This window comes from Musa acuminata, chromosome BXJ1-4 (genome assembly GCF_036884655.1).
Source record: "Musa acuminata AAA Group cultivar baxijiao chromosome BXJ1-4, Cavendish_Baxijiao_AAA, whole genome shotgun sequence".
Classification (NCBI taxonomy): Eukaryota; Viridiplantae; Streptophyta; class Magnoliopsida; order Zingiberales; family Musaceae; genus Musa; species Musa acuminata.
Window position 1 is genome coordinate 35250813 of NC_088330.1, and position 22314 is coordinate 35273126.

At 38.5% G+C, this 22314-nt stretch overlaps 2 protein-coding genes across 2 annotated transcripts; both read left to right on the forward strand.

Annotated features, from left to right (window-relative positions):
• The first annotated feature begins 121 nt into the window (after positions 1-121).
• LOC103999650 (DNA-directed RNA polymerase II subunit RPB2) lies at positions 122-14368 on the forward strand. The gene is made up of 25 exons (XM_018829208.2): positions 122-537; positions 1247-1468; positions 1545-1835; positions 1988-2185; positions 5202-5266; positions 5381-5467; positions 5542-5662; positions 5747-5791; positions 5884-6021; positions 6102-6174; positions 6325-6401; positions 6582-6689; positions 6821-6937; positions 9296-9451; positions 9541-9642; positions 10298-10423; positions 10510-10587; positions 10666-10761; positions 10848-10963; positions 11064-11133; positions 11215-11268; positions 11348-11491; positions 11610-11909; positions 12863-13285; positions 13768-14368. The coding sequence occupies exons 1-25, from the start codon at positions 304-306 to the stop codon at positions 13879-13881; spliced, it is 3555 nt and encodes a 1184-aa protein (XP_018684753.1). The 5' UTR covers positions 122-303; the 3' UTR covers positions 13882-14368.
• Positions 14369-14598: 230 nt separating this feature from the next.
• LOC103999562 (FACT complex subunit SPT16) lies at positions 14599-18993 on the forward strand. Its single transcript, XM_009421380.3, has 2 exons — positions 14599-14844; positions 15482-18993. The coding sequence occupies exon 2, from the start codon at positions 15536-15538 to the stop codon at positions 18719-18721; it is 3186 nt and encodes a 1061-aa protein (XP_009419655.2). The 5' UTR covers positions 14599-14844; positions 15482-15535; the 3' UTR covers positions 18722-18993.
• The last annotated feature ends 3321 nt before the right edge of the window (positions 18994-22314 follow it).

Sequence of the window (22314 nt, forward strand, 5' to 3'; positions counted from 1 at the left end):
TTGGTCGGTTCATCTGAACCCACTCTGTGAACCTGATTTTCCACAAACACCGGATATGACGGTGCGTCGGCTCAACCCGGGCTCGCCCAAAATCTATTTGTACCCCGAACGGGAAAGGCACAAGGGTTCCACTCGGTTTCTTTCGCCCTTCCCTCGTCACACCGCCTCTCCCATCCTCCCAATCTCACCGGTGACGCTCTCTGTCTCAAGGGTTGCCGGAGCCCTCCGCCTCTGGTCGGGGAGTCGACCTCTCAACCCCTGGTTCTTCGATCGGAGATCGGAGGAGAGGAAAGTTGGCTCGCGATGGCGGACGACTACGCCATGATGGAGAACGACGAGGACGATGAGATCACCCAGGAGGACGCCTGGGCGGTCATCAGCGCCTACTTCGAGGAGAAGGGCCTCGTGCGCCAGCAACTTGACTCCTTCGACGAGTTTATCCAGAACACTATGCAGGAAATCGTCGACGAGTCCGCTGATATCGAGATCCGTCCAGAGTCTCAGCACAACCCCGGCCGGCAGTCCGATTTCGTTGAGGTTGCCCTCTTCTTCTTTTCCCTGCTCCGATTGCTTCCTATATGTTGTAAAAGGCGCAGTTGAAGTGAGAAGAGGGTTTGATTCCTTGGTTGACTGAGATAGAGGACTAAGTCATGTGGTTGGATTGAATTTGCTTCAGCAAAAGGAATTATGAATGAAAGAACATAACTATACTGCAAATTATACGGTAAATTACTCAATATTAAGTAGAGAAATTACATGACAGAAACCTTCAGGAGTTGGCCTAGGCAGAAATTTAACCTCTTTAATAAATGATTCTGAAATTTTCACTTTACCATTATAGGATAAGTGGCCCACAACTGTTGCTCCTCTTGCTAGTTTTAAAACTTATGGTGTTTAGAGACGAAGCATCGATTTCATTTTCTTTGTATCAACTTGAGCCTGATGGCATGCATAAACTGTGAATTGCTATGTTCGTTCACGTTGCTTTTTTGCCCTTTTCCTCTTTTTGGGGTTTTGTCATAAGGGTTCCGTTCTATTGTTCTTGGGGTGTGTAACAGGAGGTTCCTTGGTCTCATGTGACAGTTGTGGAATGCTAGGGTGTAAATTCACTCCTGTCAAAATAATAACAGTTTGGGCTGTTTCATTTTACTTTAAAATCATTGATCTAGGTTATTGTAAAGTGAATGTCCTGTGAATTGAAATAACTTGTTCTTTATGGATTTCCCCTTCCTATGTCAATCTGCAGACTATTTACAAGATAAGCTTTGGTCAAATATATTTGAGTAGGCCAATGATGACTGAATCAGATGGTGAAACTGCGACATTATTCCCCAAGGCTGCGAGGTTGAGGAACTTGACTTATTCGGCTCCACTGTATGTTGATGTCACTAAAAGGATCATAAAAAAGGGACATGATTGTGAAGAAGTTGCAGAGACTCAAGATTTTGCAAAAGTTTTTATTGGAAAGGTGAAGAATAATTTTGTCTCATTTTCTTTGATTGGATGTTATTCCATTCAGCACTTCATATCTCTTTATCTTGCAGGTTCCTATAATGCTCCGTTCCAGTTATTGCACTTTATATCAAAATTCGGAGAAGGATTTAACGGAGCTTGGGGAGTGTCCTTATGATCAGGGAGGATATTTCATCATCAACGGAAGTGAGAAGGTGTTAATTGCACAGGAAAAGATGAGCACAAATCATGTATATGTATTTAAAAAGAGGCAGCCCAACAAGTATGCCTATGTAGCTGAAGTTCGGTCTATGGCTGAGAATCAGAACAGACCAGCAAGCAGCATGTTTGTGCGTATGCTTTCTCGTACTAGTGCAAAAGGGGTAAGTTTTATTACACATGCACTAACTTCCTTTTGCTTTCAATTGCAATCTTTTATATTTCCTGGTGTTCATGTATATATACATATTTTGAATGTTTATGCTCTTTGTATACCATATTCCTCCTGATAATGCAATTTTTCTACCACTAACAGGGTTCATCAGGTCAATACATTCGAGCTACTCTTCCATATATCCGGGCTGATATTCCAATAATAATCATCTTCCGAGCATTGGGGTTTGTAGCTGACAAAGATATACTGGAACATATATGCTATGACTTTTCTGATACTCAAATGATGGAATTGTTGAGACCATCCCTGGAAGAAGCATTCGTTATACAGAATCAGCAGGTAGTTTGTCAATTCTTTTTTTTTTTATTGTGGTGCATATTCAAGTTATTTCAGTTTTTCTCCTATCTAATTTATTTTTTCCTGCATCTGTTTGTTGTTCCTCTTTCTTTTATGTATATTCTAAAGCTGAAGTTGATGTCTACAGATATGGATTGGTTCATCTCTATGAAAATTCTATATTTAGTCATGCATGATGTATTGATTTCTCATATTGACTTCACAATCTTGTCTCTGATGGGCATTGTACTTGAAAGGTCTTTTGGTTGCTGTTTCTTCAGCTTATGAATCTTAAGTAGGTCTTCCTCCGCTAAGAAACTTTTAGAACTGACACCCCAATTCTTCCTTCTGTGGGAGGTGGGCTGCCTATATTTCACTTCATCATTGTAGTTAGAAAACATACTAGCTGTACTTCCTCAAAGGATGGTGGATTGATCATAGGCAAAGGTTTAAAAGTATCCTGAAAGGATGGTGATTGAGCTTGCCCATAAGCTGCTAACAGCTGCAGGGAGTAGTTATATAAATGCTTTGAGGTGGCAATTTTCCACCCAATAATTCTTTAGCAACTATTATTAATGTTGAGTAGGACACTAAGGTAGCAAGCAAATAAATCATATATAATTATCATCTATGACCTATCTAACCATTTACCATATGACTATTACAAATTTTTTTTAGACCTAAACTTGCAACACCTCGTTTTAGTCGCACATCGGGTGTGATGAGTATTTTAATTGACTTATAAAGGTCTAATGAGCTTAAACATTTTGGGCCAGTTATCTCATCAGATCGGATCATACCAATAGCTATTATGGTATTAGAGCCAACTAGTGATTTCAATACGCGCTCAAGCGCTCGGGCAAGGCGAGGCGAGGCCCAAGCGCCTCGCTTCATTTCCAAGCGGTGCACTTTAAAGAGGTGTTGCCTGGGCGCTCGCCCGAGCACAAGCGTCGGCTTCGGGCTAGCGCTCAGGTTAAACTAGGCGATCGAACTAGCGTTCTAGGTTTGGTTCGGTCTCCGATGCTTTAGTTGGTTAATCGAACCAACTAAAGCATCGATATCAGCCTTCCTCTCACGACTTCCAAACCCTAACCCTGCTCGTCGTCGCTTGTTGCTGTCGCTGTCACTGTCACTATCGCCGCTCCCGCTCCCACTGCTCGCTGCTACCGTTGTCGTTGCCATTGTCGTTACTCACCGCTGTCGCTCCCGCTGCCATCGCCTCTGCTCGCTGCTACCGCTGTCGTTCTCGCTTCTCTCAGTCAGCAGTCTCGATTTTCCTCTTACTCACACTCTTCTCACTTTGATGGTATACCGTTAACAGTATATTAACAGTATACTGCTAATTGTATACTAGTAATAGTATTTTAATTTATTAGATTAATAATATATTATTTTAATTTTAATACCATTAATTTTTATTTATTTGAAATTATTGTTATTGTTTTGAATTTTGAGACTTTTTGTTAATGTGATATTGTGATTTTACAATATTTTCTTAATTTAATATCATATTTTATTTAAATAATTATATTATATATTTTTATATTTTAGCGTCTCGCTTTGCTCGGACGAGTGCCTAGCGCCTCAGGTGTTTTTGGACCTTGGCGCCTTTTAACGCCTAGCACTTTTTAAATCACTGGAGCCAAGTTCCCTAGGACTATTAGACGGGGCTAGCATGTATATCATGCTTCAAAAGGAGCCACCAATAGATTAGGCCTCAAATGTGCTATATGCTAATGTTTGATCTGAGCTATGTTGAACCTAGATAAGTATGTCAAGACTTTATGTACGAGAGACTATGATCCCCATGATTTAATCCCATATCAAAAGTGGGCAAGGATTTTGATTGACCTATACATACTACTATAATTTTAATCTTATGAATTTTATGCCAGTGATTTAGGGTCAACAAAATTAATAGGTTGGTTTTCTCATCACATCGAGCCATGGCGAAACTTCTCTCAATTTTACCCAAAAATTCAGAAGGCTCTTATCTCTTCAAGCTAAATTGAGATGTATGAATACATGATCAGAGCTACCTTCTTGAAAGGATATCCTCTCTGTGGTTTTTGTATTATTCTGCATTTTAGGATTTCAATGTAGTGAGAATGATACCTTGAATTTGAGATAAGCGGCATCACAACTTCTGTTGGCTTGTTCAGGTGGGGTCTGTTTGAGTAGTGAGGCTTGATGTATCTTAATATTCATGTTTATACAGTTGAGGAATGATGATGTGGTCGAGGTGCAAGATGATCTTTTCTGGAGAACCTAAGCAACTTGACCATGGTGTTTGACAAATCTTTAAGATCATATAGTTTAAGGAAGGTCAAATTTGGTAACTGTGTTTAGCAAACACGAAGCTGTTGTCAGTGCAAAAGATGCATTCTTCAAGAGGCAAAGGAAAAAAATGAATGGTTTCTTTTGAAGGGCATGGAAAATTTTCTATTTGTCTCCAATATAATTGGTCTAGTGCTAGCATTTAGCAATTGAGTGGTGGCAGGGAAGCACTTGAATTCTTTTTAATGTATAAGAATGCCTTCCCTTCTTGGTTATCATCCTTAGTAGAACATTCTGTAACATTATTGTTACTTCTCTTTGGTTGTAAAAAATTAGGAGTTCCTTATGAGTTCAAATTTTGTATATTGGTCATCCTACAATTGATTAGAACATATCTCATCCATTGTCTATGGTTAAACTGTAGTCTGCAAACTCATTGTTTAAATTTGAACTTAACAAGGAAACCCTTAGTCTAAGGTTAAATTTAATCAACAAACTCATTGTCTAAGGTTAAACTTAATCAGCAAGCCACTATTTTTGTTATATTCTTGAACATGTATGCTGCAACACTCGGTATTTTGTAACATAGATGTTACTTATCCTAAAGTCCCTTATGGGTTTATATCTTGTAGGGTGGTCGCTTGATTGCAGATGATAGCTGAACTCATCCATCATCTAAGATTAGGTTGCATTCTTTGAAGCACAACTGTTCGCTAATTAAAGTTTTAACATCATTGTCCAGGTGGCATTGGACTATATAGGCAAAAGAGGAGCAACTGTTGGTGTCACTAGGGAGAAGAGAATCAAGTACTGAATATTTTTTACTCTTTCATTAATACTTATGAGTTGCATGCTGATGTTAGGTAGCAAATGATCTGTATTCTTCGGTACTTGATATATGTGCTGCTGGTTTGTGTGTAGGTACGCGAAAGAAATTCTTCAAAAAGAAATGTTGCCTCATGTTGGTGTTGGTGAATACTGCGAAACCAAAAAAGCTTATTATTTTGGGTGGGGTGTCTTACCTTTGTTTTATAGTAACTGTGATGGAATATGGAATATTGACATTTGTTTTTCCTCTATAGATATATCATTCATCGTCTGTTGCTGTGTGCTATTGGACGAAGACCTGAAGATGATAGGGATCACTATGGCAACAAAAGGCTGGATCTTGCTGGTCCTCTACTTGGTGGCTTGTTCCGAATGGTTTGCCTTAATATATTGTGTATTAGTAAATTTCTTTACCTTGTTTGGACAGTTCACTTTTATTATAGGTTTTTCCACATGCAGCTGTTCAGAAAATTGACAAGGGATGTGAGATCCTATGTTCAAAAGGTTTTTGATCCTTCTGTCAATCAACTATATTTTCTTTTAGACATTCACCACTTTTTTGGTGTCTAAACTTGGTTATTTTTGTGATATGATAGTGCGTTGACAATGGAAAGGATGTGAACCTTCAATTTGCAATCAAAGCTAAGACTATCACTAGTGGTCTGAAGTACTCTCTCGCAACTGGTAATTGGGGACAAGCAAATCAAGCTGGTACTAGGGCAGGGGTTTCACAGGTCCAACCTTCTTCTATCTGTTTCTATCATACATTTTGTTGCCTGTGTAACTAATATTTGGTAGATGATTCAACTGGCAGGTGTTGAATCGACTGACATATGCATCTACACTCTCCCACTTGCGAAGACTAAACTCTCCCATAGGTCGTGAAGGTAAATCAATTTAGCCATTTCTTTGAATTCAATTTTCCCTGATGTTGTTAAAGTAGTCAGATAATTCCTTTAATGATATTTACTTTTTGCTAGTTTGTAATTAGAATAATTTAATGATAATTTTATTTATATATATTTTTTATTTATCAGGAAAATTAGCAAAGCCTCGTCAGTTGCATAATTCTCACTGGGGCATGATGTGTCCTGCTGAAACACCTGAAGGACAGGTAATTTTTGAGAAACTTGCATCATTGTTAATCGGAAAGTATGGGTCAAACGCTTACTCTTATGGGAACTAGAAACTTGGTTAATGTAGACTAGCTCTTTTGGAGCTTGTGATTAACTTTGTTTTGTTTATTTTTAACACAATATTCATTGTTGATGTATATGCTCTGTGGTTGTGACAGGCTTGTGGCTTGGTTAAGAATTTAGCGCTCATGGTGTACATTACAGTAGGATCCGCTGCACATCCAATTTTGGAGTTTTTAGAAGAATGGAGTACTGAAAACTTTGAGGTAAGTATTATTTATTAGCAATCTTTTATTTTTTTCTCATTCTGAGAGTTGAGATGACAGAAATGGGATGGATAAGTACTGGAAAGATCTATTTTGCTGATTAAGTTATTGCATGGTTTCAACTATTGCAGGAAATATCTCCTGCTGTTATTCCACAGTCGACTAAAATTTTTGTCAATGGCTGCTGGGTTGGGATTCATCGAAACCCAGACCTCTTGGTCAAGACCTTAAGACAATTGAGGAGACAGGTCTGAAACCTTTATCTGGATACTACTTGTATAAATGTTTATTCTCTATGCAGTTTTGCCTGGTCTGTAATTATCTTTTTTTCAATTATTTTTTATGATTGCAAGGTTATTTACAGTTCCTTAAAACTATTTAGACATAAGCCTGTCACAAAGGAGTTGTCATATTTTTCTACTTAAACTTTTGCTAGCAAATCAAACAACTAGGCTGACATAAATCAAGTTCATAGGAGATTTCAAAGCAGGAACAGCTTTTCAAACCTAAATTATTGTCTTTAATACTGTTGGGCTTTCTATATAATATTTGTCCATGGAAAACTCATTCACAATTTATCAAACGTTGAAGACTAACCTAATTTCAACAACCTAAGAACAAGCAGCTTCTGTGAGAATAGATATTTTGAACTTTGTTCCACCTTCCTATGGTTAAATGTGATGCAGGATTTAAATGTGAATAACTTCTATTAGTTTAGGAGGTATTTTGCAAAGGTAATAAATTGCCATATGCAAAGTCTAAATTCCATTCAAGTGATGACACTGGTTGGTAGTCACATTGGTATTGTTCTGGTACCCAACTTATGGGCACTATGAGTTAATACTGTCCAGACCAAGAGAAACAGACAGAGAAGAACGGGAGGAGGAGCAAGGAGGCAGAGCAGGACTGGGCGAGGGGGGAGGAAAAGGTAAAGGAGAACAAAAGGTGGAGGAGGAAGCGGCAACCTAATGAAATAGTGGGATATGATTAGTCAAGGCAGTGGGGCGTTAATGGCAAGATGAAGGGGAGGAGGGAGGGGCAGGTGAGGAGGGAGAGAGATAAAGAGAAAGAAAGGGAAAGAGAGATATTGGAGCATGTGAGGAAGTTAAAATAAAGGAAAAGATAGCTATCAAAAAAATAAAAAATGCTAGGGGTATCAGGTGATAGGATTACTAACCATTAACCCTTATTCAGGACCAGACTGGATGAAGTGATGCATCTAATTTGTTGGTCAAATGTTAAATACTAGCTCATGGCCATATTACGACATATCCAATATTACTAGTTTGATTTTTTTTTATTGCCAAATAGAATTTTGCCAGGTCCACGTCCCATTTTCTGGTCAAACTGATGATTGTTGGTTAATACAGACCGGTCCGATTAGTTTTGTAATCTATGGCCCCCACATGGCAACATTTCCAATATTTCTAGTTTGGTTTCTTAAATTGCCAAAAAGATGAAAAAAGGAAGCCAAATGAAAAAAAAAGAAAGAAGAGCGTGATTGAAGATTTTAAGAGTTGATTCAAGGATCTTTCATGTGCGAAAGTTTATTAATATTGAAGATTGTACAAAAAAGAAGTCTACTGATTAAATATTTTATTCAGGATTATTGTTTGTCAAAATATGAAAATATATCTTCTTTAGAGAAGGAAAGATTTAGGGATTGGTATGTCTTATTTGTGAGTATTATTCTTTCTCATTTTTGTAATTTTTCATTGTACTCGGGCCTGGGGAATTAATATAATTAAAAGATCATAAAAGGACGGAACAAAAGCAAATTTTTTCGCAATATGCACTAGTAGTGTGACAGTACAGTACAAGTTCTAGGCTTTTTGCTGATTGGTTCCACTATTGCAAAGCTGCCCCAAATCCAGAAGAACATTCTTTTCCAGTCTCTTCAACCAATCAATACAACCCCCATGAGATAACTTGGGTAACTGCTGTGGTTTTGACCGAATATTTAATCAATCGAGGAACATGGTGTGATTTCATCATTTGTGTATCTATGTGTGATACATGTGGAGGTATGAGACATTTGTCTCTAGGAGTTACACTTTGAGCTAGAGTGATTATGATAGTTATCCTTTTTTAATTATCGTTTCCAATTATTATCTTTGCCTTTCTCTCTCTTTTTCTTTCCTGCTTCTCAAATTAAAGAATATATGTTTTTTCTGCTCAATATGAACTTCTCCTATAATGAATGGCATTGCAACAGAATATAATTTTTAGTCCTTATCAAGTTTGTATTCTGAGGCATAGATCTGGTATTCTATAAAATAACTTTCTTTAAAGGACAATATTCTATGACAATATTATATTTCATGCTGTTGCTTTGTTTATGTTTGCTGTCTTTGCATGATTGGGTAGGCTATGGTACACAGTCTCTTGGGTTGTAACATCTTTAATATTGTTGCTATATGTCTTATGATTCTTAGTAGGCTCCATGAGCATCCAGTATGCGATTATAATTATTTATTCTCTTGACCAATCAAACCTCTACATAGTGATTACTTTCTATTTCATTTTTGTTCTACTTAGCCATGTCATCATCTTTTGTCTGTATGTTTATAGAAAGTGCTCCATTTACCATGATTTTTCTCTCACAGATTGATGTCAACACTGAAGTGGGAGTTATACGAGATATTCGTCTCAAGGAATTACGGCTTTACACAGACTATGGTCGCTGTAGTCGTCCACTATTTATTGTTGAAAAGCAAAGGCTGCTGATAAAGAAAAAGGATATTCGAGCATTACAACAAAGGGTATCGTTCTTACAGTAAAAGATCAATTAGATCTTTTCTGAAGGTTATAGTTTCATATATTAACTTTTGTATGCTTTTCTCCCAAATAGGAAACTCCGGAAGAGGGTTGGCATGACCTTGTCTCTAAGGGATTCATAGAGTATATAGATACCGAGGAAGAAGAAACTACAATGATTTCAATGACAATTAATGTAAGCTTCCATATTTTTGTTCAAATATCCTCTTTGGACACATTTTTTAGTTATTAATAAGGGAAGATCTTTTCATGTGAAAACAAATGACATTGCATTTGGTTAATACGTCGAAAAAAAGATGGCCACTAGTGCCTGTCCCATTAATTAAATTTTACATAGAAGATGTGTAGCATAGTTTCCCAAAAGCTGCACCCAGTTTCATGATTCAACAATCAGAATCTTTTTTGGTAACACAATACCCTAGATGAGCAGTCTTGATATTTTTTTTACAAATTAATCATACTTCATTGTTACTCAACATTGTGTTACCTTTGAGTAAAGAGGATTACATGATTATTCTCTAAGGAATACAACATTCAATTCGTGTTTTTAATTTGAAGACCAAAGGATAAAGATGCAGTGTTTTGAGGCTAAGTAAGATGTAGAAGATATAGAATCTTCTTACTACAAAGAATTTTCTGAAAATTTGGACACTAAGGTATTATATAATGATTTCATGTTATATCAACTAAAAAGGTGATATTTGTTTCCTGACATGCTAGAGTGCCACATTAAAATGGAACATACATAGGTCTCCATGGTAGAAACTTACTCTTGGTTGCATAAGTGGAAGTTATATTCATTATTAATTGGTTATGGCTGCACACTTCAGGATCTTGTGAATGCAAGGCAGAACCCAGAGGAAGCGTATTCTGAAACTTACACTCATTGTGAGATCCACCCATCATTAATATTGGGTGTTTGTGCATCTATTATTCCATTTCCTGACCACAACCAGGTATCTGTTAAACACTACTAAGCATCATTTGCTCCTTGTACTTGTTACTATAGCTCTTCTAATCTAATTTGGTTATTTGTTATCAGTCACCTCGTAATACATATCAATCAGCTATGGGTAAACAAGCAATGGGAATTTATGTGACAAACTATCAGTTACGGATGGTATGTATAATCCAACTTCTTTACAGTTTGTTGTATCAAGTACAAGGGGATGCTAATTTGTAAGGCTTTTTCGTGCAGGATACGTTAGCTTATGTTCTATACTATCCGCAGAAGCCCCTTGTTACTACTCGTGCAATGGAGCATTTGCACTTTAGACAACTTCCAGCAGGCATTGTAAGAGTACTACATTCTTTTTATTATGCTGCAACAGAAGTCATTAAGATATCTTTGTTTGTCTCATAATTGTATTTTCTGTGTAGAATGCTATTGTTGCAATTGCTTGCTATTCTGGGTATAACCAAGAAGACTCTGTTATTATGAACCAATCTTCAATAGATCGTGGATTCTTTCGATCATTGTTTTTCCGTTCTTACAGGTCTAAGATCTGAACCATTCATCTTTTGATTGATGATTGGTCTTCAACATTATATTCTACAGAAAGTTTGTTTAATATCAGCGACAACCTCTTTTGCCAGGGATGAGGAAAAGAAAATGGGAACTCTTGTTAAAGAGGATTTTGGGCGTCCAAACAGGGAAAACACCATGGTCAGTTTTTAAGATTGACCATGCATTAGTGACTAATTTTTCTAGTTTAGGAATGTTGATTTATATTTTCCTTAATTTCAGGGCATGCGTCATGGGTCATACGAAAAACTGGACGATGATGGTCTTGCACCTCCTGTGAGTATCAGTAATTTTCTCATGCACCCAGGCCTGTTAATGCCTTTTTCTTATATCTAGTTAAACCCCGTTGTACCAGGGTACAAGAGTCTCTGGTGAAGATGTTATAATAGGAAAGACGAGTCCAATTCCTCAAGATGATGCCCAAGGACAAGCTTCAAGATACACACGCCGTGATCATAGTACTAGTTTGCGTCATAGTGAAAGCGGGATGGTGGATCAGGTATTATATTCACCACCTCTGCTGTTATTTGGCTGTCGCAATGGAATATCTTGGAAGTTGAAAGCTCTTGGTATTGGATGCAATTCAGTTTTGTTCATCGAGCATGCATCATCTGCAGGTTTTATTGACTACAAATGCTGATGGTTTGAGGTTTGTGAAAGTGAGGATGCGATCTGTTCGGATACCTCAAATCGGTGATAAGTTTAGTAGCAGACATGGTCAGAAGGGAACAGTTGGTATGACATACACACAGGAGGATATGCCGTGGACAGTGGAAGGCATTACACCTGATATTATTGTAAATCCACATGCCATACCTTCTCGAATGACCATCGGTCAGCTAATTGAGTGCATCATGGGAAAGGTTGCTGCTCACATGGGAAAGGAGGGTGATGCTACCCCTTTTACTGATGTCACTGTAAGTATGCTGCTTTGACTTGTAGGTCACTTTGGTGCTATACTATTCCATTTTTGTCTCTTACACCAGTGGTAGAAAAGGGGGAAACAGGTAGAACTATAGTTCGTTGTTGATCTTGGAATTTGGAAAATCTTGCTGTTTCTGGATTTTTTGGTAATGTCTTTTGCTTTTAGAAGTTTCTAGAGATAATTTGTTCTGGTCATCTCTAGAATAATTCCTGCATATCCTTTTCTAGTGCAACACACAATACCTATATATAAGTCCAAGATGGTTGCACGCGGTCACTGTGATCTGTCTTGAAGTGCTGAAAACCCTCTTTAAAGTATTTACAGTTGCTTAACCTCTGGCTGCTAAATATAAGATCCTAATCTAGATATCCATGTGATTCTATGATATACTGGGATATGAAGGTGATGCACTTAAAATATTTGCTAAAATAAAACTTAGTACTCTTTTGAGTAAAAAATTCTTGAAAAAATACCTTTTTTTTCCTTCATAGAGATTTGTGCACATGAGAAAATAACCTCCCTTTAAGTGGAGATCTGATATATCTGCATGCTGCAGGATTTTTATGTGTATTATGTGTAACCTCTTCTTTCTGGTTGGAATGCTTGTGACTTATATTCTGCTATCATGAGATCCTGTCAGTATCTAATGGGTCAACGTAGGTTGTTTCTTCTTTATGCTTCTTGTGTAAAAAAAATTATCCTGTGTTCAGTGCTGACTTATCCTCTTTCGGCATGTTCAAAGTCTTTTTTGTCATGTATTGTAACCATGTATATATTCCCTTTCTGAAAAAAAAAACTTTAATGAATTCAGTATCCTACCACTGGATGCATATACAAAACATGGGGACACAGAAAGTATGATAAAACCTTCTAGAATTACATATCTGAATAATGATACGTATGGTACTGGATGATTTTTTTTTTCTTCCACCATTACCTTTTCAGGTTGACAACATCAGCAAGGCTCTTCATAAGTGTGGTTATCAGATGCGTGGTTTTGAAACAATGTACAATGGTCATACTGGACGGAAGTTAACTGCTATGATATTTCTTGGTCCTACATATTATCAGAGATTGAAGCACATGGTCGATGATAAGATCCATTCTCGAGGGCGTGGTCCTGTGCAGATACTTACCAGACAGCCTGCAGAAGGACGCTCTCGAGATGGTGGTCTTCGGTTTGGTGAGATGGAGCGAGACTGCATGATTGCACATGGTGCTGCACACTTCTTGAAGGAACGACTGTTTGACCAAAGTGATGCTTACAGGGTTCATGTGTGTGAGAAATGTGGACTAATAGCTATTGCCAATCTTAAGAAGAATTCTTTCGAGTGCAGAGGTTGCAAGAACAAAACTGACATTGTTCAAGTAAGATATTTTCCCCTCTTTTTCTCTTCGCACAGTGGATCATAGTAGTTCAAGGCCTTAACAGTATATGTAGGTGTTTGCTTGTTCAAAATGCTGTTACTAGTTATGCTTTTGTATGTCTTGAGAGCTGAGCCAACTTAGGTATTAGGTTTTATTGATAATTTTTTGAATATTGATATTGTCAAAAACTAGCCATTTACATAGAGCTGTATAGACATAACTAATAGTAAAAAAACTGGACCTTTCATTTTCATGTCCCCTACCACTCCAAAACCCACAACACAGTGCGATGTTTCTTTGTCCATCTCATTTCTTTTAATATGCTTCAATTCATCTAATTTTTAGTTTTTTTATTTTTTATGAAAGTTCTCTGGCATGTATATTTGTTGATAACCATCCTCCCTTGTAGTAAATACAAGCTTGCTATTGAAATTTGTTTATCCAAAGTTTTAAAATTGCCTGAATCTCTTGTGATCATACAGGTGCACATACCTTATGCATGTAAGCTGCTGTTCCAAGAACTTATGGCAATGGCCATTGCTCCTAGAATGTTGACCAAGGAACCGAATCCAACCAAAGATCAAAAGAAGAAATGATGATCAACTGTGCTCTCATCCATGCAAGTTTCAGCTTTTAGAGAATACCCTGCTCCTGGATCAAGGAACTGCAAAACATTTGCATGTTTTGTAATCTTGGGCCCCGTATTATGTGTGAGACACCCAAATCGCTGTCTAGTCCAACTATTGAGGTTATGAGCACAAGTACTAAGTTGGATCAGTCTTTTGTCATAGACCTCGGAGGAGAACGGAGCAGTATTTTCCTCTGTTGGAGTACTAGTTGAAGGCTATAGTTAGAAAAAGGAAGCTTGATGCAGAAACAATGGTGCTTGTTCCATTCTAGTTATATGTTTTTACAAATCTATCAGACATTAATAGTTGTGCTACACTGCTAACCATGTGAATGTCTTGTCCAAGTTGACTGTGGTTCTATCTGGAACATCACAAGGGACACCTGAATTGTGTAATAGTACTCAAAAAGTTGGCATTAATATCACGATGATCGTATGTCACTGTTGCCAAAATATTTTCATCGTTTTGTTCAGTTGCATTAACAATTTGAGATTTGATTACATAAAATATTTATTCTTATTGCGTAAGGTTGTGGATACTGAGTGACTGCGGGAACCACTGGGGCCCAACTGTTGCCTCCAGAGGCAAACCAGGTACGTTGGTGGGTAAGTAGTGTGAGTGAAGAAAGGGTTGGGCTGCTATCTCGAAGAGGCGAGGCGGTTTTCCTTGCGCAAGGCCGACCGCTATATGACCGAAAACCCGAAGCCCTAGTTAACCCCTTTTCCGTTTGGAGCTTCGACCTCCGGAGTAGGGAGCGTATCCTTCCTCACGCACCTTTTCCGCTTCTCCGCCTCTCTCTGTCGGCGGCCGGCACTGCCTTCTTCATTCGCCTACGCCCCTTTTCCTGTCCCAATTCCACTCCCTGGAGAATTCTTCCTCTCTACTGCGTAGTCTGCTGTGCGGCCGCGCCATCCACCGCCTCGAACTCAGGTAAAATACTGTTCTTCCTCCGCTTCCTTGGAAGAATTTCTACGAGTTTGTGGTTGATTTTGGTTTCTTACTGGTTGTTTCGGTTTCAGTTTGGATGTTTTGGATGGTGCTTCCTCATTTTCTCTGCAGTTTTTTTGTTCATGATCTTAAATTTTTTTTCCCCTTCATTGCTCTTCCTGTAATCGTCGATTAGGTTTTGATAGATTATTCGATGTCTTTTTTGGCCATGTAGGAAGAGATCTATTCTGCAAACCCTAGCGTTTACTACCAAGTCTTTTATTTATGTACAGACTTCTATATTCGAAGGCTTTTTGCAACTCCAGTACAAACCTAATCGAAGCTTCTATATTTATGTACAGACCTCTATATTCGAAGATTCAATACAAAAGCTTTTTGCTGTAACACAGGGTTGTTTTTTTTTTCCTTTTTTTCTTGTGCATAGAGTCAAGAAACGAGTTTCGTAGACACAGAAAGATCTTCAACAAAATTTATTATTTTATGCTTCTTTTCTTTCGAATGATGACAGATAGTCATATTGTTACACTAATATTAATTTTGATCTTTTAGGTTATACTATTATTTTTATTAAAAAATAATAAAATTAGGATGCTTACATCAACTTGTTATCTTTTTTCAGATTGTTTGCACATATTAAGTCTCTTTTTACACGAATGTCACCTGGTAATTTCTGATGGCTGATCACCATAATGGAAGTGCAAAACCACCAGCCTCTGCGGCTGGTGCTTATACAATCAACCTTGAGAACTTCAGCAAGCGCCTCAAGGGGTTTTATACTCATTGGAGGGATCATAAATCTGATGTTTGGGGTTCTACAGATGCTATTGCAATTGCAACCCCACCTACTTCTGAAGATCTTCGTTACCTTAAATCCTCAGCACTGAATATCTGGTTGCTTGGATACGAGTTTCCTGAAACCATTATGGTTTTCATGAACAAGCAAATTCATTTCTTATGTAGTCAGAAGAAGGCCAACTTGCTTGGTACCATTAAAAAGTCTGCCCAAGAGGCTGTTGGAGCTGATCTTGTAATACATGTCAGGGCAAAAAATATTGATGGGGCATCCCTGATGGAGGAGGTTATACATGCTGTTCGTGCACAGTCTAAATCAGAGTCTCCTATTGTTGGATATATTTCAAAAGAAGCACCTGAAGGGAAGCTACTTGAGAGCTGGGCTGAGAAGCTAGGCAGTTCGACCTTACAGCTAACTGATGTAACAAATGGTTTCTCTGAATTGTTTGCTGTCAAGGATGTCACAGAGCTTACCTGCATTAGGAAGGCAGCATATCTAACTTCATCGGTGATGAAAAATTTTGTAGTTCCAAAACTTGAGCGGGTAATTGATGAGGAAAAGAAGGTTTCTCATTCTTCCCTGATGGATGATACAGAAAAGGCAATACTTGAGCCATCGAGGGTCAAGGTTAAACTGAAGGCAGAAAATGTTGATATATGCTATCCTCCTATCTTTCAGAGTGGAGGTCAGTTTGATCTTAGACCCAGTGCATCCAGTAATGATGAAGATTTGTACTATGATTCCACAAGTGTGATCATTTGTGCAATTGGCTCACGTTATAATAGTTATTGCTCAAATGTTGCTAGAACATTTTTGATCGATGCAACTGCAATTCAGAGTAAGGCATATGAGGTGCTTCTTAAAGCTCATGATGCTGCAATTGGTGCTTTAAAGCCTGGAAATACTGTTGGTGCTGCTTACCAAGCTGCGTTAGCAGTGCTTCAGAAGGAAGCACCTGAGCTTATTCCATACCTTACAAAGTCAGCTGGAACAGGGATAGGTCTTGAGTTTCGTGAGTCTGGGTTGAGTTTAAATTCAAAAAATGACCGTTTGTTGAAGGTTGGGATGGTTTTTAATGTGTCACTTGGTTTCCAGAACCTCCAGTCTCAGACTAACAATCCAAAGACGGAGAAGTTCTCTTTGTTGCTAGCTGATACTGTTATAGTGAGTGAGAAACCTGCTGAGGTCTTGACTGCAGGCTGCTCCAAAGCAGTTAAGGACGTTGCTTACTCATTCAACGAGGAAGAGGAAGAACCTCCTAGAGTCCGACCTGATCTGAATGGCAGTGGAGTGCTTCCTTCCAAAGCAACCCTAAGGTCAGACAACCAGGAGATGTCGAAGGAAGAGTTGCGGAGACAGCACCAAGCAGAGCTTGCTCGTCAAAAGAATGAAGAGACTGCCAGGAGGCTAGCTGGTGGTGGGTCTTCAGCTGCAGAAGGGCGAGGTCCAGTAAGAACTTCGAGTGAGCTGATTGCTTACAAGAATGTAAGTGATATACCGTTTTCTAAGGAACTAGTGATACAAGTAGACCAGAAGAATGAAACTATCCTATTACCAATTTACGGAAGCATAGTGCCCTTCCATGTTTCTACTGTGAAGAGTGTGACCTCCCATCAGGACAACCGAACCTGCACTATCCGCATAATATTTAATGTACCTGGTACACCATTTAGTCCTCATGATGCGAATACCCTTAAGTTTCAAGGTGCTGTTTATTTGAAAGAAATCACATTTCGGTCCAAGGATCCGAGGCATAGCAGTGAAGTGGTACAACAAATCAAGACCCTTAGGAGACACGTCACATCTAGGGAGTCAGAGAGAGCTGAAAGGGCCACTTTGGTTACCCAGGAGAAACTGCAGCTTTCTGGAAACCGAATGAAACCAATGAAATTACCAGACCTGTGGATACGCCCCTCATTTGGCGGTCGTGGAAGGAAGCTTACAGGCACTTTGGAGGCTCATGTTAATGGATTCCGTTATTCCACATCAAGACCTGATGAGCGAGTTGACGTCATGTTTGCAAACATCAAGCATGCCTTCTTACAGCCTGCAGAGAGAGAAATGATTACCCTGTTGCACCTCCACCTGCACAATCATATCATGGTGGGCAACAAGAAGACAAAAGATGTTCAGTTTTATGTGGAAGTCATGGATGTTGTGCAGACTTTAGGTAGTGGGAGGAGATCAGCTCTCGATCCTGATGAGATCGAGGAAGAACAGCGCGAGAGGGATCGGAAAAATAGGATAAACATGGAATTTCAGAACTTTGTGAACAAGGTACAAGATCACTGGGCACAACCACAATTCAAAGCTCTTGATTTGGAGTTTGATATGCCTCTGAGAGAGCTTGGATTTTATGGAGTTCCTCACAAGGCTTCAGCTTTCATCGTTCCAACTTCCGGTTGTTTGGTTGAGCTTATTGAGACACCATTCTTGGTGGTAACCTTGAGTGAAATCGAGATTGTTAATCTGGAGAGAGTGGGGTTTGGGCAGAAGAATTTTGACATGGCCATTGTGTTCAAGGACTTCAAACGGGATGTTCTTCGCATAGATTCTATTCCATCCTCATCTCTTGATGGAATCAAGGAATGGCTCGATACAACAGATCTGAAGTACTATGAGAGTAGACTGAACCTCAATTGGCGCCCGATCCTGAAAACTATAACTGAAGACCCTGAGAAGTTTATCGAAGATGGTGGATGGGAGTTTTTGAACATGGATGCCAGTGACTCGGACTCTGAGAACACTGAGGAGTCAGACCAAGGATACGAACCGTCTGATGTTGAGCCAGTGTCTGCTTCAGATGATGAAGACAATGAGAGCGAGTCCCTGGTGGAGTCAGATGATGACGAGGAGGAATCCGAGGAGGATTCCGAGGAGGAGAAGGGGAAGACATGGGAAGAGTTGGAACGGGAGGCAAGTAACGCTGACAGAGAGAAGGGTGATGAATCAGACAGCGAAGAGGAGAAGCGCAGGAGGAAGGCAAAAGCATTTGGGAAGTCACGGATTCCAGATAGAAGGGATTCGAAGGGAGTACCTGCTGCTAAGAGACCAAAGTTCAAGTGAAGCCAGCAGTCTTTCCTTAAGAAGGGGCATAATTGGAGCACCTGCTAAGACACCAAATCAGAGTCCGAATGAAGCCAACCATGTTTTGCGAGCTTGTCATGCTATTGAACTTTGTATATCTTCCTAGTGTTGTGCTAGTTTTGTTTAGTGGTCTGTTCATGATGTAGCGCAGAATCACTTGACTTTTACCATGTAAATTTGAATTGCAGATGCAGTCCTGGAAGAAAGTGGCCTCAGAACTTGTTGCAGTCATAAGATACTGCACTTCAAAAGATGTTTGTATTAACTTGAAACATATTTGCTTGGCTATTTGTTTCCCAGATCAGCTGCGAGTCATGATTTGGAAGGGAGATGGAACCAGGGAAACAAGAGGAAGCATGGCACAGTATCATGGAAGAAGGCACTCGAAGTGTCGTGGACTTGCTTCTGTTGGTGTCGATCATGAAGGTTTGCCTGAGAACCACCACCTCTATGTCCCCTTTGTCTCTTCACCTGATTGTGGAATCCAACTAAGACCCAACTACTTAATTTAATTCTTTGTATCATCTTTTCTGGTTATCGCTTTGGTTGATTGCTACAACTTTTAACCAGCATTGGTATGCCTCTGCTAGTCTGAGGTGTTGTAGTAACATGGAGCTTGCTAGTGAAAGGAAACAAAAAATTAGGTGTTTGTTGTTTGTATCATGAGCTGTGCATCATAGCCTTCTTACATTTGGAACAAATACTACAATGATTCTCTATATATTCCTTTTACTCAAGTCTTTGTTTGTATTCATATGCTTTGACATTTCTGAGCATGGATCCCTATGTATGCTTCTATGTAGTACAAGTTTTTCTTTCCGTATACCAATGGTCACAGAATATAGATCAGGCTAAAATAATTGTATTGCATGAAGTTCCATAGCTTTAATCACCTGATTCAGAAAATTCAATGTGTTTAAAGTCGTTTATTGATTCAGGATTTTGATGTTTGCATATTGACTCCTCCAAATCCGAAGAAAGTAGCTGAGGGAGATGGTGGGGTGATTGTCAAATCTAGCTGTTCAGACTTGGATGATTGCATATTGACTCCTCCAAAGCCAGGTTAGCTAGCTGTTTCAATCTTGCTTTGGATGTGATGGTTCTGTTCATGTGATGATGTCCCTTGATCGTGACGCAGGATTCCATTTCTGGTCCCATTCATCTCTCTCACTTTCCTGTCATGCTTTTTCCTCGTAAGGCAAAATCAAGCATCAGTTTGGATGTGTGACTGGTTCTGTTCCAATTGATACATCTGTCGTCTTAGCGGTGGGTCGTCTGGCAATTTCCCGCGCTGGACCTCCAGCCGTCACTCTCACATGGGCATCGGGGATAGTTTCCCACATGGATTCGGTAAGTCTCGAGTCATGAGGTCACTAGGTCAATTAATAAGATCATAAATTTAATATTAAAAATATATTTATATTCATATTAAAATGTAAATAATATTATATATATGAATTTTATAATATACTAAAAGAGGATGATAGAGATAAAACAAATAATGAGGGAATGAAATTGAGAGAAATTTTTTTTAACAAATATATATATATATATATATATATATATATATATATATATATATATATATATCAAATTTATTTGGTAATAAATGAAATGAGAGTATTTGAACCTTATAAAAGTTCAAATGTCTAGGAGTCTGATTTTTTTGGTTTTTGTATCTATGCTTTAAATATAGATAAATGCCCCAGATTTTTTGTGTTTATTTATAACCATGCTAGAAATGGAGATTTATAAACAAATAATAATAATAGAAAATAGATATGAGATAGAGATTAACAGCTAAATGAAACGAAAAATTACATAGAATTACTTAGTAGAGGAGACGTGGTCGAAGAGGGAGGAGACACAGGCAAGCGTGAGGTGGTGAATCGAGTGCGTTGGATGGGAGTATGTTGGACAATATAGTAGTCGACGAGTGATGTGTAGTAGAGGCCTGGATATTGGATGGCATCACATCGCGCCCATATAAATTCCGTGGAATTCTCATCGGAGGAAACTTAGAGTTGATGCTTGGACCGACGAAATCTTGGTGGCGAGCGCATTTAGGTTGGTGGTGGTGACACTCACGAGGGCGGAGTGACAGGTGGGTTAGCCCGTCCATGCGGCAACCGGGGGGAGAAATATTATTGATATGATTAAATTTTAATTATGATTATCGATTAATAAAATAAATAAAATTATTTGTGATAGAATTATTTATGAGATAATTTTGATGGATGAGATTCTTTTAATTATTTATCATGACCCTTTGTTCTCATTTATGATCTCTTAGAGACAAAATAATTAATTATTAAGATATTATAGATTTTTTTAATCTCTTTTTGACCTTAATTCATCCTTTATAATAGTTCTGTAAAGGATAGAAAGATAAGAGAATACAAGTCTAGCTCTCCTTATAGATCAATGCTTTCGAATCCGATGATAATGTGCTTATAGATTAGACAAATACTTTCTGAGTAGCATCGAAATGTCAACATCGTATATTTGATCTATTATTATTTAATTTTAGTTTTTGACATTAAGTTTTTTTGGTATAATAATAACATATTATGATTTTTTATGCTTATAATTGATATCAAAGTTATGTTTTGAAATCAAATATATTATGTTGCAAAAGTATTTTAGATCTATTTTGTATTTGGATATATGTGTTGATTGATACCATTCGTTTGCGAAAAAGTGTTATCCGATTTTGATTTACGATAGTTGAATGTATTTGTTTCTGTTGTCGATTTATTTTTTTATCTAGTTTATCATGTGGCCTACTTGCGGGCGATGTGAGATTCTTCATGTTTGATCAATGGACCATTGTTGACAATAGTATTGTTGAGAGCAGCAACCTTCGATGGTCACTAGTTCAATCGTCGGTAGCGAGTGCACACACAGCGGAAGCATCGTGGGGTGCGGTAGCCTTGCAGGGATTGACCTACCTTGGTCGCAAGCGGTTGCAATAATGTAGTTGTGTACGACGACTACAACAGCATCGTTGTTGCTTGTGACGATTATAGTAGAACCACTACCTACAATAACTATAGTAGTGTCATGGCTATGACTGCTGGAGTAGTATCATTGCTTGTAGCAATTATAGCAACATTGCTACGACATTTATGAGTCACGAGCAACATCAACTGGACACCGAAGGCTAGCGACTTCTCGCGCAAAAGCGTGGGCACGGACGTGCTCCCAATAACCATCGTTGCAATCGTTGGGTGATACGTGTGCACAACCGCATGTGGGCACGGTGGCATAGCACTGCATGACGATCGAAGGTCATCGGTGCACAACCGCCTAGAGCAACGACTATAGGTCGTGCTCAAGCAATGACCTCGCACCGTGATAGTCAAATCGCCTTGCATAGTGACCATGAAAAAGAAGGTGAGAATTATTAAAAAAAAATATTTTTATCCTTTAAAAATAAAAAAAATATATTTTTATCCTTCAAAAATAAAAAATAGTATTATAGTATTTGAAGAATTCAATATTATATCTTTAATGTACATGACAAAGTTGTAAGCTCAAGAACATTGGGTATAAACATAGTTGAGTTTCTT

Coding starts and splice junctions, on each gene's coding strand:
- LOC103999650 (XM_018829208.2), top strand. CDS start 304: ATGGCGGACGACTACGCCATGATGGAGAACGACGAGGACGATGAGATC. Junction 5,792..5,883: donor TGAGATCCTATGTTCAAAAG/GTTTTTGATCCT, acceptor GTGATATGATAG/TGCGTTGACAATGGAAAGGA. Junction 6,402..6,581: donor CTGAAACACCTGAAGGACAG/GTAATTTTTGAG, acceptor TGGTTGTGACAG/GCTTGTGGCTTGGTTAAGAA.
- LOC103999562 (XM_009421380.3), top strand. CDS start 15,536: ATGGCTGATCACCATAATGGAAGTGCAAAACCACCAGCCTCTGCGGCT.